Below are 23,512 nucleotides of genomic sequence, written 5' to 3'. Positions count from 1 at the left end.
CAGGGTGAGTCGAACTGGCCACCAACACTTCCCTCTACAGGACATATTACTACGGTTCTGCCCAGGAAACATGAAGGAATACGCCTGAAGAATGCATCCTCCGAAGAAGTCGGAGTGCCATTTCATTTTTTAAAAAGTTTCCCTACATAACTTAAAAGAAATTTGCAAGGAATTAGCACTGTATTATATTGATGTCACCACAATCCTGCTGTGGAAGCATCTGTGCTTTTTAACATTAAACTACTGCCACGTCGATAAGACACCAGTTTAACAGGAGACTACACAGTTTCTCACATCTTCACCCAAACAATCAACATACTGACACATACTGTGGCACAAAATTAGTATAAATAGACTTTATTGAAGTCAGTACCTTTGTACTGAAGCCGAAGATTGTGTCTACATAAGCACAAGTTGTAACATTTCACAACTTCTAAAAGGAATGTCAACAATTACAACGATCATGCATACCATGGTCGATAATCACATTTTTAGAAGCATTTTCAACCATTTCTAAAGAAATGCTTATAACATTGTTATATATAGAACTACTTTCAATAAACTGCAAAACATTGATCAGCTTTTCCAGTATGAGCTACAGTGTCAACACAAAAGGGAGGCATAAATGTTTAATTTATGAAATCAGAATGGAATATTTACTGTAAAGAAAAATTAAAAAGCTTTCAAATAAAAGGCCATTATTGAACCAAAGTGAAGAGCACAACTTGAACTTTGAATCCATTCATCTTTTAAAGCTGTCCTCTGAATAACTTCAGTTCAAAGCATAAATTCAGTACTGTGAGTATTCCTTGGACTGAAGTTTGGCAATGATGCGATCCAACTGTCTCTTTGCTTCACACTGTGGAAAATTGCTCATGTCATAATATTGAGGGGCAATTTTCACCAGCCTGCCAAAAGAGGAAAAGTTTGTTACTAGTACTCCAACTTTGGGATGCATCCTATATGAACTCCACTACTGAAACAAAGATTATCCTTTGTTTTTAGCCTGTCTTGCATTTCAGAGGCTAATGAAAGTTTAAACACATGCACACACATTTAAATTTCAGTTTAAATTTCATCCTGTGCCCAAGACCACAGCAAAAGAGCACACACTTAAGTCTAACGAGATTCTCCTGTTCAGCCGTGTCCCTTACAGACCACACTGCTGCTCCGGTACACACCGTAACAGCCCACACAGTCAGACCTGTTGCTAATGCCGAAGTCCAGAAGTCACAGAAGCCCACTTAAGTATCAGTTTGTGCAAGACTAAAAGTTGATTCTTAGATCTTTCAAGCTTAAAAACTCAACCAAAAAGGTTATATGATTCTGCTTTGGGCTTTACTGTGCTTGTTCAGAAAGATTTCTGAGGAAGGATTCAAGCCCATATTTTCCATTAAAACACTAAGGAAAATGTCTTATTTGTTGTGTTTTCTGACTTAGAAATCTTTAAACTCTTTCTATGCAAATTTCAACAGCAGCTGAAATGCCTCCCGTATCCCCCAAGCTTACAACTTCACAGTACAACCTTCAAGATAGATGAGAGGATTCAGATCTCCACTGTCTGCAGAGGAGATCTGCACATACAGCCTAGTGACTAACCATATTACAACAAGGCAGGTTGTACCAGTATTACCACATCTTCCATATCTTAAGAAAGTACTGAAGCTCAGATCTTTACCAAAAAAATGCGGACACTTACTGCCATGAGAGGTTCTAGATCTTGAGAAGAGAGGCACCTCTTAACTTAGGTACACAAGTGGGTGCTAGGACATACTCCCAGACCTAGTACCACCAAGTAGCTCCCCCCACCTGACTTACTAACAAAACAGTTCTGAAGTCAAAGGTCTCTCTCCACACTGCACACAGAGCCCAAGCATCTGAGTTTTGCACACAGCTTCCCAAAACAGGAACACATATCCACGAAACGTTTAGTCATCCAAAAATTCCCAAGCCCATACCATCACCATTCCCCAACCTATTTTAATACTGGATTCATGAGCAGTGAAAGGAATATCCACAACTTTAAAAAAAAAAAAAAAAGCTTTGCAGTAGGTCTGTTCTGCTTACCACTCCGGCTTGATGTCTGTACATGTCCGGATGTAGTTCTTCGTTGTAAGGACAAACTCATTATAAAGCACCCACTCCGGTTTATGGTCGAGGACAGTGGAAGGATGCAGCTGCACCACTTGGTTGTCTTTCACTGTTAGGTAATGCCCTGTTCGCTCCAAGTGCGCCACCTAGTAAAGAGAGAGCCACTCGTTATTACAGCTGAGCTGAAGGGATTTCAAGCTGGCTGGTTTTAGTGCTTCATCCAAAGTGTTGTCCCAACTTTCAAACCTCATCTAAACTTGGTACATGACTTGACCACTTCAAACAATCACTTCTTAAAAATAGACACAATCAAGATGCCAGATGTTTTTGCTCACTGCCCTGAGTGCATCTGCTAATAACCAATTCAAGCAGCATGCCAAGACAGCTATCACCCAAAGAGAAGGATCGTTATTTACAACAGCAGCCCTGAAACCAACAGAAGTGTTGGAAGGGGGTATTTATTGGACAGGTTTGTTAACATTGAACAAAGTCAGTGTGGTCTAATACGGACAACTACTTTAAGCACTTAATTTGTTCTAGCGGGACCAGTAAGCCGCAATGTTATCCTCTAAAGTTTTTATTAATGCAGTGTTTCAGTTGTAATTTTACTGCTGCATGTATTATTCTGCAAATCCTCTCACACAGTGAGCCTGAAAAAAAAAAGGTGTCAGTCCAGTAAGAAAGGGAAGCTTAGCATGTCAGAAATAAGAACAGTCTTGTTCCAGCACGAGCTTCAGAGATGAAAAATGTAGTTTCAGCAACACACTTCTGCTGTGACCTTGGTAAAAAAAAATCAATTAACCTCTCTCTGACCAAGCTTCTCGCCCTGTGAAGTATAATGCCTGCCTCACCGAGATGTTCTGATACCTAGCTCATTAAGATTTGGTAAAGCAGTCAGATACCCTCAGAAGGATGTTCTCTCTAAGAGCAGTTAATCTAACGGCACAGGTAACTAAAATTAACCTTTTGATACTGGGAATTCCAGATGACCCCAGTAATTACTTCATCACATATACATAAAAAAACATAAAAAGATTAAGCAGGACAATGGCTAAAAAGAGATGTCTGCAATACCAATTTTTAAATCAGATCCTTAACTGCTTTCTGTAATACATACCGTGTTCTTCGTTTTCTTAATTCCTACATATCTCACTTTTTTTTCCCACCTCCTCAAAGATAGATTCCACCTATTAGGTTAAAACCCAAGGATTTCTAAAGCCAACAGCTACCTCAAACTCAACATCAGGACATGATCACATCTGTAACAAATTATTTCCTTTAAACAGCACGCCTCTCTGGTGCACTGTAACATTCCTACCTAGAAGGCATTTTAGTGATGGAAACAATATTCCTCTAAGCTGCAGATCTTTTCACCCAAGACTTTGGATATTACACTGCTACTTTATTTTCAACTCTGGAGAGCCAACAGAAGCTCTTTTAAATGGAGATTAACAGCACACTGTCCACAACAACTCAGGCTTAATCTCATCCAACTCAATCCAACATTTGCAAAATTAAATAGCAGCGTAGCTGCAAAACAGAGCAGACAAGTAACTCATCTGTCTCAGACCTGGCACAGTAATAGCGCACATGGTGGTGCTGGATTATGCATGTTCTGTTGTTTTTTTTGTTTTTTTTTAAATCAATTTCATTTTTCAGCTCAGAACTAAAGGATACGTATACAAGTCTTTGAGTGTTTTAGCTGCTTTTCTTCCCAAAAAAAAAAGGACAGAACAATCCATTTTAGGTGTACTGTTAAATGTAAACCAATACAATTTACCTTTAGCATGTCAATCTCACTCATATGTCTTAAAATCAGTGAAGTCACAGCATCTAGTCTTCCTAAATGCATACTACCACTTCCTTTTTTATCTTGTTTCTATCCACAGAAGAATTTGTATTTCTTAGTTTGTGCAATTCTGAAGTAAAAAGCTTCTGACATAACTAAGCATATCAACAAAAAGAGCTGCAGAACAATGGAGTTAGTTCTCAATTTCCAGAGTATGAACAGGACTAGAATAACTCCACAATTAAAAAAATTAAAGCACTGCTATCAGGGATCAGTCACCTTTAAGCAGTTCCATACTACTGTGATTTATAGGAAGCCTACTGTATTTGTTTTACTATTAAGCAGGCTTGTTAGCAGACAAATTGATGAAGAATTTTGGGTTCGGTGATGGCAGCATTGTGACAAAGCACGCACAGTGAAGCCATCTATGGCTCCACAGCAAGCAACAGGATCCAACTACCAGCTACTGCATGTCCCTGCTCTCTCCTGGACCAAGCTGTTCCAGCACAGATGACAAAGATAATCCTGATTCTTTTCTGAAGGCGCAAGCGGCTTGCCAGATTACCGTGCTGAAAGAACTGAGAAGGGGCTCTGGCAAGCACCAAGGCTGACATAAGGGAGCACACAAGGACACCCAGCGCACAGCATACAAACTTACACACCTCTGCACCCACGGCTTGTGGCTTGCAAGCAATTCAGTGCCTGTAAAATACAGCATGGTCACTCCCTGAGGCCAAAAAGGAAGATCTCAACTCCCACCTCTCCTCCTTTCTCCTGCTTGTAGATACATAACCCCATCCCTCCCTGATGTAAGGCTCCGTTGCTTGTTCGACCCTTCAACAAGTCAATGTAACCCATTGATCTGACAGAGAATTCTGTCTTCTGCTATTTTATTTAGTTAATTAAGTTAAATCAAGTGACATGGAGTTCTGATGGAAAGGCCAGCACAGGAGGCAAGCCTGGGAGCTGGGAGTTGGAAAGGATGGAAAGAAGAGGCAGAGGTGAGTTTTATCCTAAATGTATACAGGGAGCAGGGGACAGAGTCAACACCATGCTGACACACGATCTTGGCTAGCTAACTTCAGGAAATAAGACTGCATCTTTAAAAATACAAAACCCACAAAGTTCATATCTCTAGGACAACTAAAACAAGTTACTCTGCTGCAAAAAAAAAGAAAAAAAGCACATTGACATTTGCTTGCTTAAAGAGAAAGTAAGATTAAAAAGAGAAGAAACTTCCTCTGGATCTCTCCCACTGGACTTCAAATGGCAGACTGGCTCTGAAGATTAAACAATTAACCAAGAAAAGATTCTTGCTAATGGATGCTAAGACATCAAGGTACAGGGGGGACCTGACAAACAAGCTCTGAAATAGGACACTTTTCCAATTCAGTTTTCACAGAAGCCTGGTTTGGCGGTTGGGCAGCTGACCTCCAGAGGTCTCCTCCAACCTCAATCATTCTGTGACTCAATGATGTGTTTTTTTTCCAGAGTACAAAAAAAGCTTCCACACAAACTAAAGAATCATACTGAGCTTGTCTATCTAGTAAGGTCATTTTTCAATGGCTAATGGAGCACACTTGAGCCTTGAGATTCCCGAGGAACTTGTCACGTATTAGCATAAAACACTTGAATTAAGCTACCTGAACAGAGAATGAGGCTACAGAGGGAGGTGAGAGTTATTAACAATACTGACTATACAACATAAGGAGATACACACAGAGTGAGAGCATGGTTTGGGTTGGAAGGGACCTTAAAAGATCACCTACATGTAATTCCATCCCCCTGCCATGAGCAGGGGCACCTCCCACCAGCCCAGGCTGCCCAAAGCCCCATCCAGCCTGGCCTTGAGCACCCCCAGGGATGGGGCACCCACAGCTGCTCTGAGCAACTTGTGCCAGGGCCTCACCACCCTCATAGTAAGCCATTTTTTCCTTGTATCTAACCCTTTTAGTTTAAAGCCATTACCCCACATCATATCACTCCAGTCCCTGACAGTCCCTCCCCAGCTTTCCATAGGCCCCCCGACATTCTGGAATGCTGCTACCAGGTCTCCCCAGAAGTATAAGCATGCCCTAGAAGGATCATAAAGACTCAAACCAATGCACACATCTCTTCCTGTAACAGGCTACTCTGCAGACTGAGAAAACCCACCTGTTGATAATTTAGGGACAATTATAACACTTCTATCAACACAGCTACAAACAGAAGGTTTTAGTTCAAATTCTCCAACACCAGCTCAAATTCTCCAACACCAGCTTCAAGGCTGTCACAACTTGGTTACGAACTACGTCTCCCTTCCACCCATAAACTTTTAAGGGTGTTTATGTTACTATCCATCACATCACAGGAGCTACAGGGCTCAACCAGGTACCTTTTGTTAAATGTGTCAAACACTCTAAAGCCAAATACGCTTGCAAGAACAGAAGTAGGAAACTACTAGATTTAAGGCTACTAATTTTGGTAGGCTAGTCTTGTTAGTTTAGAAAAATGACTGTTCCTTGTCCTTCTTGAAGAAAAGAACGCCACTATAAACCAAATGGCTGCTGCCACGTCATGCAACAGCATTTCTGAAGCTATTAAAAAGTTTTATTCTGCATAACTTGAGAGAAAGGAATATCATTAAGCACACTGGGGACCATCTTCATGTTGTAATTTTATTACCTTTCTATTAGTGTAGGAATCTGATTATGTAAAGTCTTCAAAACATACATCAATTATACAAAGTAGTGCCAAGAATGAGATTTTAATTACCAGCCCAATCAGCTCACATTTAACTTCTTGGACCACACAGGTCCTATCTTGCAGGCCTGCACTGTCAGACAGCAGCCACAGGCCCTGATGAGTTACAGGTATCTCTACAGTATGGACACAAGCAGAATTTTATGACTGCTTTTAGAACAGCAGGCAATTAAAGCAGAAAATAATACAGCCAAAAATTACTTCAAGAACAACAGCTGCTACTTTTTTCCCCACTTCATGCTCTGTTTTTTTTTTTAGCCCAGGAGCTTGAGGAATGCAGTTGCCCAGCACGTGCTGCCTACAGGCCCTACTACTTTGCCTGCACAGCCTACCTGCTGTAGGTGCACACGCCCTGCAGATGCTCAGACTCTGAGTTCAGTGCATGTTGTGTACCAAGCAGGTAGAGACTGATGTGTGCGGTTTGTTACTCAGGATTTCTGAGAAGGAGCCCTTGAATGCCAGAGCCTGGACAGCCACAAAAGGGAGGGCACAATGGGCATGCAAACTCCAGTACTTCAGCCACAGATAAATAACATCTCTTTTGAGCATTTATGAGCAATTTTCTACTGAAGGTTACTCAAAGCAACACGGAATTCATGAGAGAAGGTTCAGAGCCAAGGTCAGGTATCACGCTGTCACGGAGGTTAAAGAGCAAAAGAAACTCAAAATAGAACGGTCTCAAACGCATCAAAGGAGAAGGGAAGCAGCTGAAATGGCTTTGACTCCAAATGCCCTCAACAGGTCTGCCTTGAAGATGACAAAATTATATACTGTTTACATCAAGATATAAATAATATCTTATTTATATTCCATAATATGATATGGAATAAATTTGCAAAGCAAGTTACGTGGAGAAAAAGACCCTAGAGGGAGGGTGAGAGAGGAAAATTAGAGCAGACCCTTCTTGCCTCTAGCAAGAGGCCACAGATGAAACAGCAGCCAAGCGGTGGGCCTGTCGGGAACACGAAGCCTCTGCCAGGGTATCACAGATGAACCAGATCTCTCAGAGCATGAGATTAAGCAGCCTGGCTATTAAGGAATTTAATTCCTAGTCAGGTGGATGATTTAGCTTGCCACAAAACTGAAGAAGGTAAGGCACCTAGCACCGGTAACACTGAGGTATTACACTTCTGATTTCATGATGTTGGTACTCAGCGACACAACACGTCACAGCACGTGACAATTGACATAACATCAGACCAAAAACTACCCGTGCTAACAGCTAACCACTGCCACGAAAGGAAAGCATCCTTTAGATGAAAAGTTTCACCCTGAGTGACAAAAAAATGACCGTGCAGCAATTTCCAAGGACATGACATCTTCACAGGTCCAACCAAACAACTATAGCCTACCAAGCAGAAGCACAACTGCACAAATCAGATCTGCCTCAGCCGGCTGGGGCCCAACAGGGACGGTCAGGCAGAGCTGTTCTTTCTCTGGCAAATATTCACAGAATAACCGTGTAGGTGGGAACGCATGCTGCAGTGTCCCCAGTGAAAGATGAGTAAAACTTGCCACAAAAACATGGACTGAGCAGTGAGCAGCCTGCATGTCTGAAGGGGTACATCAAGGCAGCCTTCAGAACCATTTTAATACTTTAATTAACCTTTAATCTCCTGTTTACATTATAGCAGAATGCACTTGCGGACATTTTCTGAAAGCCAGGAAACATGCTCACACTACAGATTAGCTGGCTTCTTAGCCCTGGGGACAGAACTGCTTCCGTGGGGGTGGGCACATGCATTAATCATCAGTAGTGCCCGAGCCCATGTCCCAGTCAGGATGTGGCACAGTAAATGAGTGCCTGTCAAGCCGCTTACCACACTAAGCTGCACAGCACAGAGCATTGGTCATATTTTCAACTTGTAGGCTTTTGTGCTCAATGAGCAACTCTGATGGAAAATTTTTCAATACCATGGGCACTGGTCAGCCTCTGCAGGATAACCAGATTGCGTTCTCCAGAAGTGAGGGCACAGAGATGGTACTCTGCAGGCTCCAGCAAAGACACTGCCAGGACACATAACACGTGCCTGCTGTGGAAAACATTGTCACAATGTTTTGGGAAGAGGGCTCACTGCCACCCAAAGTTCTGTACCGCTGAGCCTTCAAGAGCCAGACTACTCCACTAGCTCCAGAGATGAATGCTGAATTTACACAGCACATAGGGACTGTGTCTTAGAAGTCTGAATTCTAGCTTGGAGACATACTTGGCACGAAATGCAAAGCATCCAGGCGGTAACAGAGATTGACTTCCATCTCCCACCCTCGTTGGATGGCAAGTTAGTTTCAAATGATTTGCAAAGTGCATATTAGCAAGATTAGACTTCCCTCCACACTCCAGTACTCATGTAACTCAAAAATGAGGTATGAATATGGAAGAGTACACAAAAATGAAACACTCCCCTTCTATATGGATTACATCTAACTAGTGTTTATATAGTAGCAGACTTCCCTGATTTGTATCCGTTTATGAATAATTTAAGAACTACATATTCTGCACTTAAACAAAGTACTTCAAGATATTTTATGAAGTTACTTCAACTATTTAGATGTTAATGGTCAAGTTCTGACTGGTCACACCAGAAACAGTATTTTGAAATTAGTAAGACTGCCTGCAACTTCTCCAAGCAAGACCTGAGTAAACAATTTACTTCTGAGTAACAGCCAACCTGTCAAAGACTCAGTGATAATACAGTTAGCCATATACAATTTAACTTGATATATTCATCGAGTTTTCTTAAGTGATAGCAACCATACTAAAACTAAAACCCCCATAAACACTCAGTGTTTTCCCTACAAAAATGCACACATACCTGCATGAAATACCCAGTAACTAATGCCTTTCTTATATTGATGTAATAATCTCGGCTGGTAAAGTCTGTGCTTCTACGAGGCAAATTAAATCTATCCATGATTCGTGACAGCTGTTGGCGTACATTGTCTGCAGACATCAGGGACCTGTAGTTAATGAAGTTGTCATAACACCACTGAACCGACTCATGATCTGCAACATTAAAAAACATGAATTAAAAAAATGAGTATTTTATCCAATTAGGACAAGTAAATAAAACAACAACTAACCAATTGATCAGTCAGATGAACCAGAAAAAAACTGTTTTATAAATTATAACAGCTCTTGGCCTATTTGGTGGATATCCTGCCTTAGATAACTTGCCCGAATTGTTTTGTCTTCAGAAAGCATGCGGTCTAAACAAAGGAAAATTACTACCCCCCCCCCCCCAACATAAAATACAGATAATCACCAATGTTTTGGCAAAATACCACATCAATTCATTTTGCAAATTGCACCTGTCCTGAAACTAGAAAAAAATTTATATTGCAGGTTTTTGAAGATAAAACTGAACATGAACATCTCAGTCCTTGTTTTTAACAGTAACATGCAATGAATACACAAGATGACTCTATATAATTATATTTGAGAAACCAAACCCTCCTTAATTTAAGACATTGAATAACTGTTTAAGAGCTACATAAACATACTAATCTAACACTAAGTGCGATGCACCTCACAACAGTTTAAGTAAATGTGACAGGTAGAACAGAGCATCAGTAACAGAACTCCACGTTCCACGCTCCAAGCTACTGCTTCTACTACTGATAACACGAGTAAGGAATCTGTTAAGACAGCAAGCCTAAGCTATTCTCTAAGTACAAAAACTGCACATTTAACACTGAGAAACCCAGTTCTCCCTACCTACTCTGCTACTTCAAGTGATGCTCTATATTTAGCTAGTTTAATAAGACAACAAAAACTGGCATAACAAGATTTAGAATCTCTTGTATGGCAAGACTTGCATTTTTTATAAAGTTCATACAATTAGAGAGTATATAAATAGGAGGTTTACATAATTTGAGTAAAGTGTTATTTTCACACTCAATTTTAAGTTTATTCTGTAAGATGAAGTATGAATGCTGAACCTCTTGATACATTATGCAGTAGAACCAAAACTAAGTACCACAGCATATTACTTCCTGTTATCCTTGAACTGTTTAAGATGACCCATATCTGTTTTATATTGTTTTAGATAAACAGTATCTGTATTGTCTTCTGATACTGAATAGAAGAAGACTCAATTTTACAGTGAAACAAAGACTATTCCACAAACATTTCCATCCACTAAAGACAGCAGAACCATAGGTCTCTAAACCCAGGAGTCAGTGTAAGTTATTTTTTTTTTTTTTTTTTTTTTTAAAAGAGGTGTGACTAGTACCTATTCCAGAAAGGGAACAATTTGTGTCCCATTTGTCTAATTACATGTTAACACTTCCTCCATTTATTCCAAAAAAAATACTGATACCTAAATTCAGTACATTTGAAAACATTTGTGTGTGTATATGCACACAAATAAGTACTCACAGAATCAAGTAAGTATTTAGTATAAGTAAAACAACTTCATAGTAACCTCGGTTGGGAAAAAGAGGGAAGAAATACTGTGCAAATACTACTGATGAGCTCCAAATAGGGCTGTCTACCTTGAAAACTGACACCACTTATTCTTCATTAAGGATACATATTCAGGTAGCAGGTGAAAGTTTACACACAAAGACCTTAACAGGTAAACCTATTCTGCAAGAAGATACCAACACTAGCATATTGGCTAAATTCTAATCAAGACATTAACTGGCTGGCACTGGGAAAAGACCTCTAGTTCAATTTAAGCAGCCTACAAATTGTCTTAAACTCTTTTGTCTTAAACCACCAAATTTACTTTGACAAAATGCACTCAATTAAATGTAAAAGGGATTTCCACACAAGTTATACAACACAGCTTGGACTTACGAACTTTACAAAATGTTACACTGATTTTAAAGACTAGCAATTATTTTCCTGCCTATTTTAAGTCTTAAATATCCCAGTTTCGAACAGATTAAAAACAAGATGTGTCAAACCAATTTACTGTATTTGGATCTGTTTTAACTCTCCTAAAAAAGCAAAGTTCAACTGATTTTCTGCTCAACAATTCTTTATGCCATGCAAAATCAGAGTTCAAACCATATTTTAAATTAGACATGTCTGTTCCACATTTTTATATACCGCTAATATTAATTGGAGCTAACTTAAAGATGTATTTCCTGTATCCCAAGCAAACGCCTTGATTGTTCAGCTAAAATTGTCCACATTTTGGTTCCACAGATTTTTGGGAACAAATCAACTCCAGTAGGTAGTATTAGGATATTCAGACCCTGTCCCTATGAAGTATTAAGTTACACCCAAGGACATAAAATAGCCATTCTCCTTAAGTGAATAATCTAAAGCCGGCTTTATTAAGGAAGAGAAGGGAGCAACCCGAACATGAAAGCATAGGACTTCCAGGAACATGCAAGACTTCAAGTCATACTGGATCCTGTTAGCTACAAAGCTAACAGAGACAAGCAAGTATTTAAGTCATAATTTTTGATTACAAGTTTCTCAGTTTTTTTTTTTTTTTTTTTTTTAATTTAAGTATTTTTGTGTGGACTTCAAATCTGCAGATATCCTTGATTTTGGACTGCCCAATGACAAGCATTAGGAATGTTTCAGCACAGTATTTCTGTACCAAAGCTGCAACAGGAAGGCACACTGAGTATTAACTCAGGGTAAAAGCCTGTTGCTTTTTTCAGCTACTTACAGAAATGCAACTGCAGCATCTACTGATCTACTGTAATCTGGCTGGTAGTTAAGAATACAGTAATCTTTTTACTTACAACCATGGTAAACTACACTAATTTTTTCTTCCTAAAACACGTGCCATTTCTGTAGTCAGAATGCCCAGCTTCACCTGTTTATTCTTTTTCAGTCTGCTAAAATACTTGTAGCTACGCTACAGAGGACTATATATTTTCCTTAGATACAGAAATAAGGTAAGTTTATTGCATGGCTCTACGCTTTCATGATGCATTACCCCTTTGACTCTCAATCCATCCCAAGGCCTTAATTTGGAATATCTGGCTGTATTCAAAAACTAAGATTAAAAGTGGCTTTCACTCTAGGAACACATCCTTCCCCAAATCCAAGGTATTTTCCATGCTGCTCTCCCTGAAAAGTTACTAAACAATTATGCAGGTTTTTCTATAATTAGTATCAGATAACAAACTTCCAATATTTCTTAATTATGGGAAAGCTTCCTTCCTTCTGTCCAAGGTTACCCAACATTGATTTAAGAGCCTGGCTTGTCTCCAGACTCAACAGTTCATTACGTGATCTTTTTGCCAGTTTCCTTCTCCCCTCCCAAATTAATGAGCACATAAATAACTGTTATATACTTAAAAAATAAAGATTAAAGATTACAATAGAATAGCACAAAAAAGCCCAAGCCTATCAGTTGTCCTTGTAACCCAGGAACGGAAGCTGGCCACGCACAGAATTACAAGTAGTTTTGCTAAAACGGGTGCATACTTACTTTGTTTGAAAGCATGGTAGACATTCAGCAACGTCAAATGATCTCCATCTATGTGGGCAAACCTCATCTTGGCTTCATCTGCTGCTTTCTTTGCTTCCGTGGGGCGAACAAAACACTGTGGGACTAAACAAGGTTGGTATGGGCCCAACACAAACGCCCATATCGATGAGTCACGCATTCACAGATAGAGGAACAAGGCCTAGCTAGGTCAGTTCACAGAGCATAGGGCAGGGCAGGATGGCCTCCAACTGCATCTTGGACTGTTTACTACCTTGATTTGGTACATCAACACCTAACCACATCTGTAAAACAAGAGGGTTTCAAAGCTACAGAGTACCTGATTATTTTATTAAACTATACGTAGGCATCAAAATATCTATTCTGAAGGCCATCAAGATTGCCTATGTATACTGGAATGCTCAGCAGATCTTGGTTCAAGACCCAGTGCTGATAGCTCTACCAGGAACTAGTATTACAGAACAGAGTAATTGCAAATTCACTTTCTCAGAAAGCCTCTATGGACAGCGTGCAGAAGGTAGTTCTGAAACTATACTGCACTAGAATAGTCTACACAAACGTTAGCTTTATTACGAGTCTGCTACTAGACAGAACACACCAGTAAGTCACGTCATCTTCCCCAGATGGTATCGTTATCAGCACTGGTATACAGAAACGTATGTGAATGAAGGCATTAAGAACTCTAAAGATTGTGATGGTAGCGGTAGTGGTGGAAGGTTAAACCGTCCTTTGGTACTACTTGAAATAAAAATCATAATGTGATGAGCTTTGTCTGTCATTACGTCCTCTCACATTAGTCTGACTCAGGCTTATTCTGACTTGAATCACAAACTGGGTTTTAACATTCCCTTTCCAGGTGCAGGCTACCAAAGACCATGAACTAAATTGGCTACAATAATATTTGTGGTCTGTCAACATTCTTACAGGCTTGTAATTTTGATATGAATTAGCAAGACACTGAAAACAGTTAGTAGATCTTCACTTTAGAGATCTACAGGAGAAAAATATCAGCTTAGATTTAAATAGCCCATACTGCAGATGCAACCTAAAGAGTTCAGATTTCAATAAAATTAATGCTAAGTAAGCATTAATTCTGTAGCTAAGATGTTACCAATCCTTTATTTTTTCCCATCTGCCTCAAACTACAGTAGCCTGCTGATAACTGAAGCCCAATCTTATCCAAACACTTTGCATCTCATTTGTCCCTAACAGACGAGGGCCTTTTGTGAGGTGTTTTGTTTCTATTTTTAATTCCTATTAAAATACCCCCCCAAACACTACACTTCAGAAGTATGCTGAGTTGAATACTAGATGGAGTTTCAGAAAAAATAAACACTGCAATAGTGATTCACATGGTAACAAATAAGAAAGACTAATGCAGTAAAGAAAATGGAAATGCAGGTGCTAAATACCCTGTTATTTTGTGTTCTGTACTTGAAAGCAGAAATAGAGTATTTTATTTTCAGACTAATAAAAGCAAAAGTCAGTAGCAGAATAATTTGGAATATCTCACCGTTTTGACTAATTAACAACACTTGCTCTATGAAAAAGTTATGTATGTGAAATCCCACAGCAAGAGACCACAGTTCTTCTAAAATAACTTTTAAATTAACTACAGCCTTTTAATTTGCTGATTTCTCTAATGCTATTCTCTGCTCTTCTGGTATCACATTTTCATTTTAGTCCAAACTATTAATGCTTGGATTGCTATCCAGAGCCAGACAGTCTTGTGTATACACTTAAGGCACCATAATTGTACCACGTCTACCATATGTCATGCTGATGGTTAAAAAAGCACTTTGGAAAACAGTCTACAAATACTAGGAATACTTTGTTTTAAGAGCAGAAGTTAATACCCAGACAGTAACCAACTTTAAAAAAAATTGGCTTGAAAAGTTATTTAGAAAGACATTAATCGTAGCTAAAACAAGAGAAGTATCATGGGTTGGGAAAAGATATAGAACAAGGAGTAAGACAAATCATCAGCTGAATACCACAGACAAGAACACTAGACTTACTGTTCTTTAGTAGGTATTTCTGGGGTGGGTAGGGAAAAGTTAGGGGGAACAGACAGGCACCAACCTACCACCACCGCCGCCATTAAGCCTACCAATTAATTAAAAAAACTAAGATTCTGCCCTGCCCATCTGCTCTGAGTCTGAACAATCATAACTCTGCAACAAACATTTTAGCTTGTTCTTAAAAACTTTCATATAAATATACTGTAAGACTTAACCAAAACAATAGATTTAGAAACTTAGCCGAAGCATTTTTTTCTAACCATCCAAGTTAAGCATGTAACCAGTAACATCTGCACTGTGACGAGCCTTGTAAAATAACACACCCTAAAGACACAACAGTAATTATAAATAACATCCCCACTTCTACAAGGACTAAATCTTGCTGCTTGTCCTAGAGAGACCAACTATGAAATGAAGTCAGTTCTACATAAGCTAAGGAACGAAATACACGGCTTGCTTGACAACATTTTTCTCATTGAGATCTCTCTCGACAAGCAGCTATTACGACACAGTGCTATTCACATAATGCAGCAAAGTACAGCTGTGCACACAAGTTAGCTCTTATAAATCTATATCCTCCCTGAAATTTGCTTTCTTCCCTTTAGAAGTAATGACTACTCTTTCAGTCATTAAATTAAGTGGGAAAGCTGAAATGTACCATATCATGTATGAGTTAGCATTTTTAATGTAACTTGGGCTATAATCCTTAAGAAAATATGAGGACATGTCAAAGTGCAGAATAATGCACAATATGAAATATATTTCACTGCCTTAAAAACAGTGGTTGAGCTGACATTCTCGGTCCTGACTATGAGCTTAAGACAATTTCTGTTCCACTAGACTGAATTATTTCCTTGTATTGACTCAAACATATACACTTTAAAGAATGAAATTGCTTGGCCATTTATGCACGTTAATTTCTTAACATTAATAATTTTTATCTGAAAGTCTACACGCCAACCTCTAATGATTGACTATATCCCCATCTGCCACTTAAAAAATCTGATTTTATTAGAAATATATTCAGATGGCTTATATTTTTGATGTGGAAAACTCAAATTCTCCCCAAACTGAAGAACTGCACTTTGTTTAAAATCTCTTCCCCTGCTATTACCTGACAACATGGCAGTAATAGATAGGACCTCATTAGAGCAGTTGTAGTCACAACTTGCAATAACCATTTTTGCCAGCTGTGGGTCCAGTGGAAATTCAGCCATCATGGATCCCAATTCAGTCAAGTCTCCATCATCATTTAAAGCAGCCAGATAATTCAAGAGCTCTAAGGCTCTCATCAGAGTTTCAGGAGCTGAAAGAAAGATTTAGGTAGACACATTAATCAAACTGCTATTAATAAGCAAAAATGAGAACATAGACTATTTTGTTTTTCCTTTTTCATTCTTCATTCAACTGGCTTCCAAACATGAAATTGTTACCAAATTTGGTTATATACGTCCAGACATGAATCAATCACCTATTTAAAAGAGCTATTAACTGGATCAAAGGCTTTGAATATTTGAGGAGTGCTGCTTTTCAAAATTCAGACAGCAGTGGTATTGTGAAATATTCAGTAACATAGTAATATTTTCCTCCCAATGCACTGCCACCTTCTTCCCTATTCAATTCAAAATAGATTGGGTACAGTCCTAAAATTTCAGCCATGTGGTTTAGGTAACTATGCCCTTTCACAAACCTGAACCTTTAAGAATGTTCTCTTACTCCTACATTCCTTACAGCAAGGGTATATTACAGCCACAAAGAAAAACGTAACAGAATCAAAACACCTTCCTGCAAAGCTATCTTACGCACTGCATACTACAAACAAAGAATGCAGAGCTGTAAAGCTACTTAAATGCTTACATTTATATTGTAGGTGAAAAAAAAAAAAAAACTATCTTGGACATATTTATCTATGTCTGACCCATGTTTTTAATTTGCAATGTAACAAAGCTATTTTAAAGTATTTATGAACATCTAATACTGTTAGAAGAGAGATCCACTTTAACTTCATAGACTGAGCCAAAAACATGTATTCAGCTTTAAAAATGCTAGCCAAATGTATTTACATGCAGTTAACTGATGCACAATTAGAAAGTGTAATCAAGGTGATGAATAAGAATTCATTCAGTAATAGGTTTTTCTAATGTACATAATTTTGTCAAATCCCCTGCAATGGGGCATTCAGTAGTTTTCCTGGCTCCATTAAAAGCTCTTAGACAAGCTGTAATACAAGAATACTTGCTTTGTTAAGACAGTACTAAAAGAAACAAAAACTTCCTTATTGATTACAGTAAGAAACACTCAAAAAATATTTCATGTTATTTTATGAAATACTCAGCAAAATTAATAATTGCAGAAGTTGAAATTAACACCTGCAGTAGAGAAGATAGAATATGAAACTGGTACCTGGAGGATCCATAAAATCGAAGTGCACCAAATCATCTATACCAAGCTTCTTGAGCTGCAATACTACAGATCCTAAGTTAGACCTCAAAATTTCCGGGTATGTATTGTCCTGTGCAGAGGAAAAAGAAAATTCAAGTTGTCTAGTTTAAAGTACTTGGAAGAACCAGCATTCACATTGTGATTTTGCTTGGTAACATAGCAACTGACTACCCGGATCAGTCGCATGTTCTTACAGATGCACTCGAAGAGGTGAACTTACCTGCATTTCAGTTTTGTAAGCCTTCTCTGTATAAAGCCTGAAGCACTTGCCTGGCCTAGTACGACCAGCACGGCCAGCTCTCTGCTGAGCTGAAGCTTTACTAATCGCAGTCACCAAGAGAGACTCCACTCTGATACGAGGATTGTACACCTATTTGAAAGTGGAATTGGAGCAGGAAAAGAAGAATGAACATCACTCATGGATAAGACTTATCTCAAATATAAAGATGGCTTTAAATTTGTTTTTAAATGCAGCTTCTGACTAGGAAATCCTAAGTTGTATGCATCTGAGAGGAAGAAAAAATTGGCTACAGAAGCCTTTGGATCAGTGACAGAAAGCTTCAAATACAACTGCCTAGAAAACAGCATTTACGTTTTATTCATTTGTTAACATCTTCTGCCAGGCTCCCCATTCTCCTTAAATGTGTGTGTATTTTTAGATAAGATTTTCATGGCAGAACTAATGTGTCCAATTTGTTCTATAGAGTGCTAAACACACTCTTGATGCTTAAATAATTCCATGCAAAAACAAGTTGTCTTGATACAATTATAAGGTTGAATAACCATGTTCTAAAGGTCAGAGAAATCTAACATTAAGGCTTGAATGCAATTGTAAAAAAAAAAAGTCACACTGGTGACAAAGCAAGACTATATTTGAAGGGCACATGTGGACCGTCACAGTACACAATATGCTGGAATTTACTGTAAGACTCCCAGTGCAGTTATACATAAACAGCAGCCCTGCCAACTCATTAGAGCTTATGGATAGAAGACATTGTTAAAAAACAGTACTAAAGTTTCATTTGAAGACCTTCTCTAGTCCATGTTTTAACCTGCTGGTATGAATGGGTATAAGCCATATACAAAAACATTAGTCCTTACTTATTAGAAAACTACTTCCAATGAAAAGAATACTACTTGTGAAAAGAATTCAAATTAATGGCAATTGCAACTGGTGCATGAAGATGCACCAACTGTACTCACTCTGCTGTCATTTTGCAGAAGTTTAAAGAGCTGGTAACATGCCTGAGTGTTAAAGGCAAAGCCCAAGAAACCAAGTTATGAAGACAGTTACCAGTGAAAAATTCAATTAAGTTTAAGAGACTTTAATTTTAATCTTTAATTTGTTCTTGGTTTGCATTCAGGCAAGATACTCCAGTTCCTCTGCATCTCCTTTAATGCTTCAAGAAAGGCTTGGTGACTTAAGATCTTTAAGGCTGCGACAGCACCTGATGAGTACGGACAAAAAAACAATACTAGCCTAGGTATTGTTTCGCTCTTCTCATTTAAGCGCTGAAGTATTCCACGCTAACATAACTTAAATCAAGAGGTGACTTCTAGCACCAGTTTCATTTACTTTCGTATATTTCTCAGTTTTAATTTAGCATTCTCAAACATGGACACAATACAAAATGAGAAGTGAATTCTATATTCCAGGCCTAACTCTAAAAATCCTGATGTTTCAATTTTTAAGACTGATGTTCTTCTGTACTACAGCGTTTTGGACTGTTATAGCTAAGCTTACAGATGAAGTACAAGCCTATCATTAAGTCTAAAAAAAAAAAATCAACATCAAGACTTCTATTGCAAAACACTCATCACTGATTACCAACAGAAGATTTACCTCAGCAAACCAGACTTCAGTATCTTTCCTACATTAAAGAAAACACAACTGACATAATATTTACCTTTTGTTTTGCGAAGCCAGGATCAATCACAAACACCACACCATCTATTGTTAATGATGTCTCGGCAATGTTGGTGGATACAACAACCTGTTGAAAAATGAGATTACTAATTTGTCAAGAAGATATGCAAATAAAGCCCTCATTCTGTCTCCGCATCACAACTTCTCAGCAAGTTCTTTCACCTGATCAGTAAACTAGGCAAAGCTCTGCTCCAAAACTTTGTGCAGTGCAGTTTTTGTCCACTGTATTTGTTGTCTTCATTAATAATATGAAAGAAGTTTTAATAAGAAGACACAGAAGAGCAAATATTTTACTTTTAAGATTGCAGTTCAAAATTCTACTCCTAACTCCAGTACAAAATGATAAACTGCAATGAATCTCTAACATCTTTTGTTAGCTTTAAGTTGTGTTTTCTTTTTTCTTTTTTTTTTTTTTTTTTTTTAAAGCCCAAAGATGGCAAACTGGTTAAATAATGCTGTATCAAAGGTTACATAGCTGTACTTAAATGAGTCAAATCTACCCGCAGGTGCCTCTCCCCAGTTAAGCACTAAGTAAAAGCATCGTCTGTTTTACAATCCAGATATTAACAGTAAAAAGCAGATATATGCCTCTTATTTTACGCACACAGGAGCCCAGTATGTTCTTTTAGTTGGTCCAGAATAAAGTAGTTATCAATACAGTCCACCTAAAATCCTCAAACAATGCTTAATTTCAACTTTAAGTTACCATAGTCAAGTATCTTTACATATTTTGAAGGTTAGGCTTTAAGCTGCTGCAACATCTCTGGAGCTTGTCTCGTGCAAAAATTAAAGCAAAGGCGTTTCTGAGCTCTGCAGCCTGATTCATTGCCATTTAAATGTTTATGTCCAGAGATGCAGTTTGCAGTCTATAGATACCATTAGTTCTCACCCCAGCAGTGACCACACTAAATTATGTTAGAAGGAAACGTAATCAGCTACCTTAAAAAAAAAAAAAAAGACATACCCCAAACCAGTTCAGGAGTTCATTAAAACCACTTACCTTTTAGTTCTTAATTCCAGTGAAGTCAAAAAGCCCTGTTTTCAGGTTAACAATTAGAATTTGAGACCCCTACCAATTTCTTCAGAATTACAATGAAGTCAGTGACTGGAATAGATTGATATTCCCAATGATTTCTCTTCCTCCTGGCTGATCACTTTGCCAGTCAGGTAGTACTTACTACTCATCTCTTCTTAACTAGACTTAGTGTCTAAGCCTGCCCAGATGCCACTATATAATGAAGGCAATACTTAGGTGGAAAAAAAATTAAAGCAATTTAGAATTAATACGGTGTTCCACCCTGAAATTATATGCTATTTAGAACTCCCCCAAACCCACACCTTTCGCTGACAGGTAATCTGCATAGTAGCCAAAGACAAAAAACACAAAAAAATCAATGCAATTAAGTGCTGACAGCACTATATATGGTCACAAAAGTTTCGCAAGTCATTAAATATGTAAATTAAACTAGCATTCCTATGTTAAAAAGCTAGTCAACCCACATTCAACTTGCTGTTAGGGACTGTACTTAGATAAGGTCTCAGCTTGCTTTGGACCTACTAAAGCATAAAGCATTCATACCCAGAAGCTTCAAATACCAATTACATCGTAGCATGGAAAGGCTTTGGTGCTGGTTTTAATCACCAATTTCTATTAGGACACTTCAACACTGACAACTCAATACTGTTAGTACACTTAGCCCACGGAGGCCCATCAATTTAACTTGTACTTGAATTTGCTTAGCTTGTACTCAGAATAATACAGAAGGGTAGAGGAAAAAAAACAGAACAGGATTCACCACGTTATGACTATGTACATCTCGTTTGTTAATGTCACATAGCTTAAGAACAAATGAATACTGCATCATAAGAAACCTAACGAAAAACTTGAAGTTCTTCCACATCTCTGAAGCCTAAATCAGAATTACAAAGTTGCTCAGAAGTCAGATGAATGAAATTAGCACTAAATTATGTAAAATAACTGTACCCAATTAGCTTTAACTGCAGTTTTGCAGTTTTAACTGCAATATTGCAGTTACAGAGATATTTTTGGTAAAAAGGTTTCTAAATATCACATTAATGGTTTGATACAAAGTTCTTAGAGATCGCACAAATTAGTTCGTATATTAAAAAAATCTACGTATTATACGTAAAACTCTCTATTGTATTAACTAGTAACTCTCAAGACTCCTGAAGCAAATAAAACAGCCTAGAAATTCCATTCTGCTACTGGAAATTGGTCTGTTTACACCAAAACAAACAAGACTAAAATGCAATGATATAGCCAGTTTGCATTAAGAGAGGAGTCAAAATATAAAGCTCAATGTGCACATGATATCAAACGTGTCTCAGATGCATCATAGAAGACAGCAGTCAGTCTCAATGTTCCTTCTCTTTTCCTCCCATCTCCCAGTTTTAAAGGCACACATTAATTGTAACAGAGAATAGAAAATGCTACACTACCCAGGATTTAATAATGAAAATACCATTAAAAAACCCTTTAATTTTTAAATGATTGTAGTTTCTCCCTACAAAGAATATGGTCATGATAGGTAGTTACTGCATTTTGGCTCTCAGATGCAATAGTGAAGCGCTCAAAATGCTTACCAACACAAAATTTGATTTTAACTATTAAATTTTACAGGCAAATAAACAGTGGTTTATTAACTTTTGAAACCTAACAAATAATGCATAGGACACTCTGTTCTCCTGAGTTTAACACTGGGTTGGTTACACCTGACTAGGCAACTGGCATCACCTTCTGTATGGCAGACCCTCAAGATCACCACATCCCTAGGAGCTGACAACTCTTACAATTAAGGAAGAAAATTCTCCAAAACATGGAGCAAATACAAGCTTAGCTCAGAACACTCTGGAAAGATTTTTTTTTTTTTAAAGATGAAAAGAAAGAAGACATGACTCATCTGACTGATAGTACAGTAATAATGCTTTGATGTTCAGTTGCTATGTTTGCACAATCATGCAACCATACACAGGGAACAAGCTACCAATATAATAACTAAGAGTAAAGGACAGTAGTCCACTTCAAGTCTGAATTACAAAATTGAGTTAAAAACCACTAGGGATCCAGTATGTGAAAATGCACAAAAGTAACTTTAGAATAAGGCCAATGAGAAAGGTGAGTGTTTTCAGCAGGCAGTGTATATGGAAACAATAGGGTAGAAAAGGAGAGCAGAAAGGCACCTTTGAGTCAACATTGTCTTTCTCTATAGGGTAGGTGAAATACTGATTCACCATAACCAGAAAAAAACATTTTTATCTAGAATCTTAAGCTTTCTAGTAAATGCTAAGCAGTAACAATTTATTACAAAAGGACAAAAAAAACTCTTAAGCCATCAAGATGAATCAGTAGTATTTGTTACCACCAGGAATATTGCAAGCTGCTACACAGCTTCTAAAAGCCACCTTTCCTTTCACAGAGTTAAAGCGCAGGAGCTAAGCAAGCGCTTCACTTGGTTTATGATTATAGCCTTTGAAACAATTCAGACGTCCTTCTAGCCCTCCTTCCTTGGCCACTGTAAGCCAGGCTCACCTCCTACAGGCTGTGCAAAAGCCGATGTTCTGTGCGGTAACAGAGCACACGTGGTCCTGCTTTACGCATCCTGATCACTAACTGAAACTAGAGCAACTAAACTTTGCAACACATACAGGTAACACTTCTCACTCACTGCTAGATTTCTCATAAAGATAAAAAAGAAAAGATGAAAGCCAGAACATCTCAAACAAATACATTTCAGAGTATGGTTAGAAAACACACAATCACTTCACAGGTCTGAATGCTGCTCGTATCTTTTCTGCCCACAGGTGATCTCTCCAGCCTGGCAATTTTTCTTGTATTAAAATAGTTGCTATAGTTAAAATGTCTTCTTAAACACTGGTAGAGTTCAACATACTGAAAGCTACCCAGTGCATGTTACCCTCTTATCAAGAAAAACAGGAACTGCCTATTTTGAAGTGCAGTTTTAAACAAATGAAAGTTAAGAAGAAATACACAGCTATCACTTGTTCATCGCTGAAAAGCAAATTTCATTCATTCAAGTCATTTGCTAATACAATCTTGTTG

General features: G+C 38.2%; 1 protein-coding gene across 1 annotated transcript in view; it reads right to left on the bottom strand.

Moving 5' to 3' along the window:
* Positions 1 to 329: 329 nt before the first annotated feature.
* The window catches only part of DHX15 (DEAH-box helicase 15), a 45,307-nt gene continuing 22,124 nt past the window's right edge, over positions 330 to 23,512 (bottom strand). Inside the window, exons 7-14 of the mRNA XM_082758713.1 lie at positions 19,412 to 19,498; positions 17,725 to 17,874; positions 17,466 to 17,574; positions 16,177 to 16,368; positions 13,024 to 13,146; positions 9,436 to 9,626; positions 2,068 to 2,237; positions 330 to 908 (exon numbers count right to left, since the gene is read on the bottom strand). Coding sequence (XP_082614839.1) covers positions 791 to 908; positions 2,068 to 2,237; positions 9,436 to 9,626; positions 13,024 to 13,146; positions 16,177 to 16,368; positions 17,466 to 17,574; positions 17,725 to 17,874; positions 19,412 to 19,498 — 1,140 coding nt within the window. The 3' untranslated portion in view covers positions 330 to 790. The remainder of the gene's footprint in view (positions 909 to 2,067; positions 2,238 to 9,435; positions 9,627 to 13,023; positions 13,147 to 16,176; positions 16,369 to 17,465; positions 17,575 to 17,724; positions 17,875 to 19,411; positions 19,499 to 23,512) is intronic.

This window comes from Aythya marila (assembly GCF_965140915.1).
Source record: "Aythya marila genome assembly, chromosome: 4".
Lineage (NCBI taxonomy): Eukaryota > Metazoa > Chordata > Aves > Anseriformes > Anatidae > Aythya > Aythya marila.
This window is presented reverse-complemented; position numbering and strand designations above follow the sequence as displayed.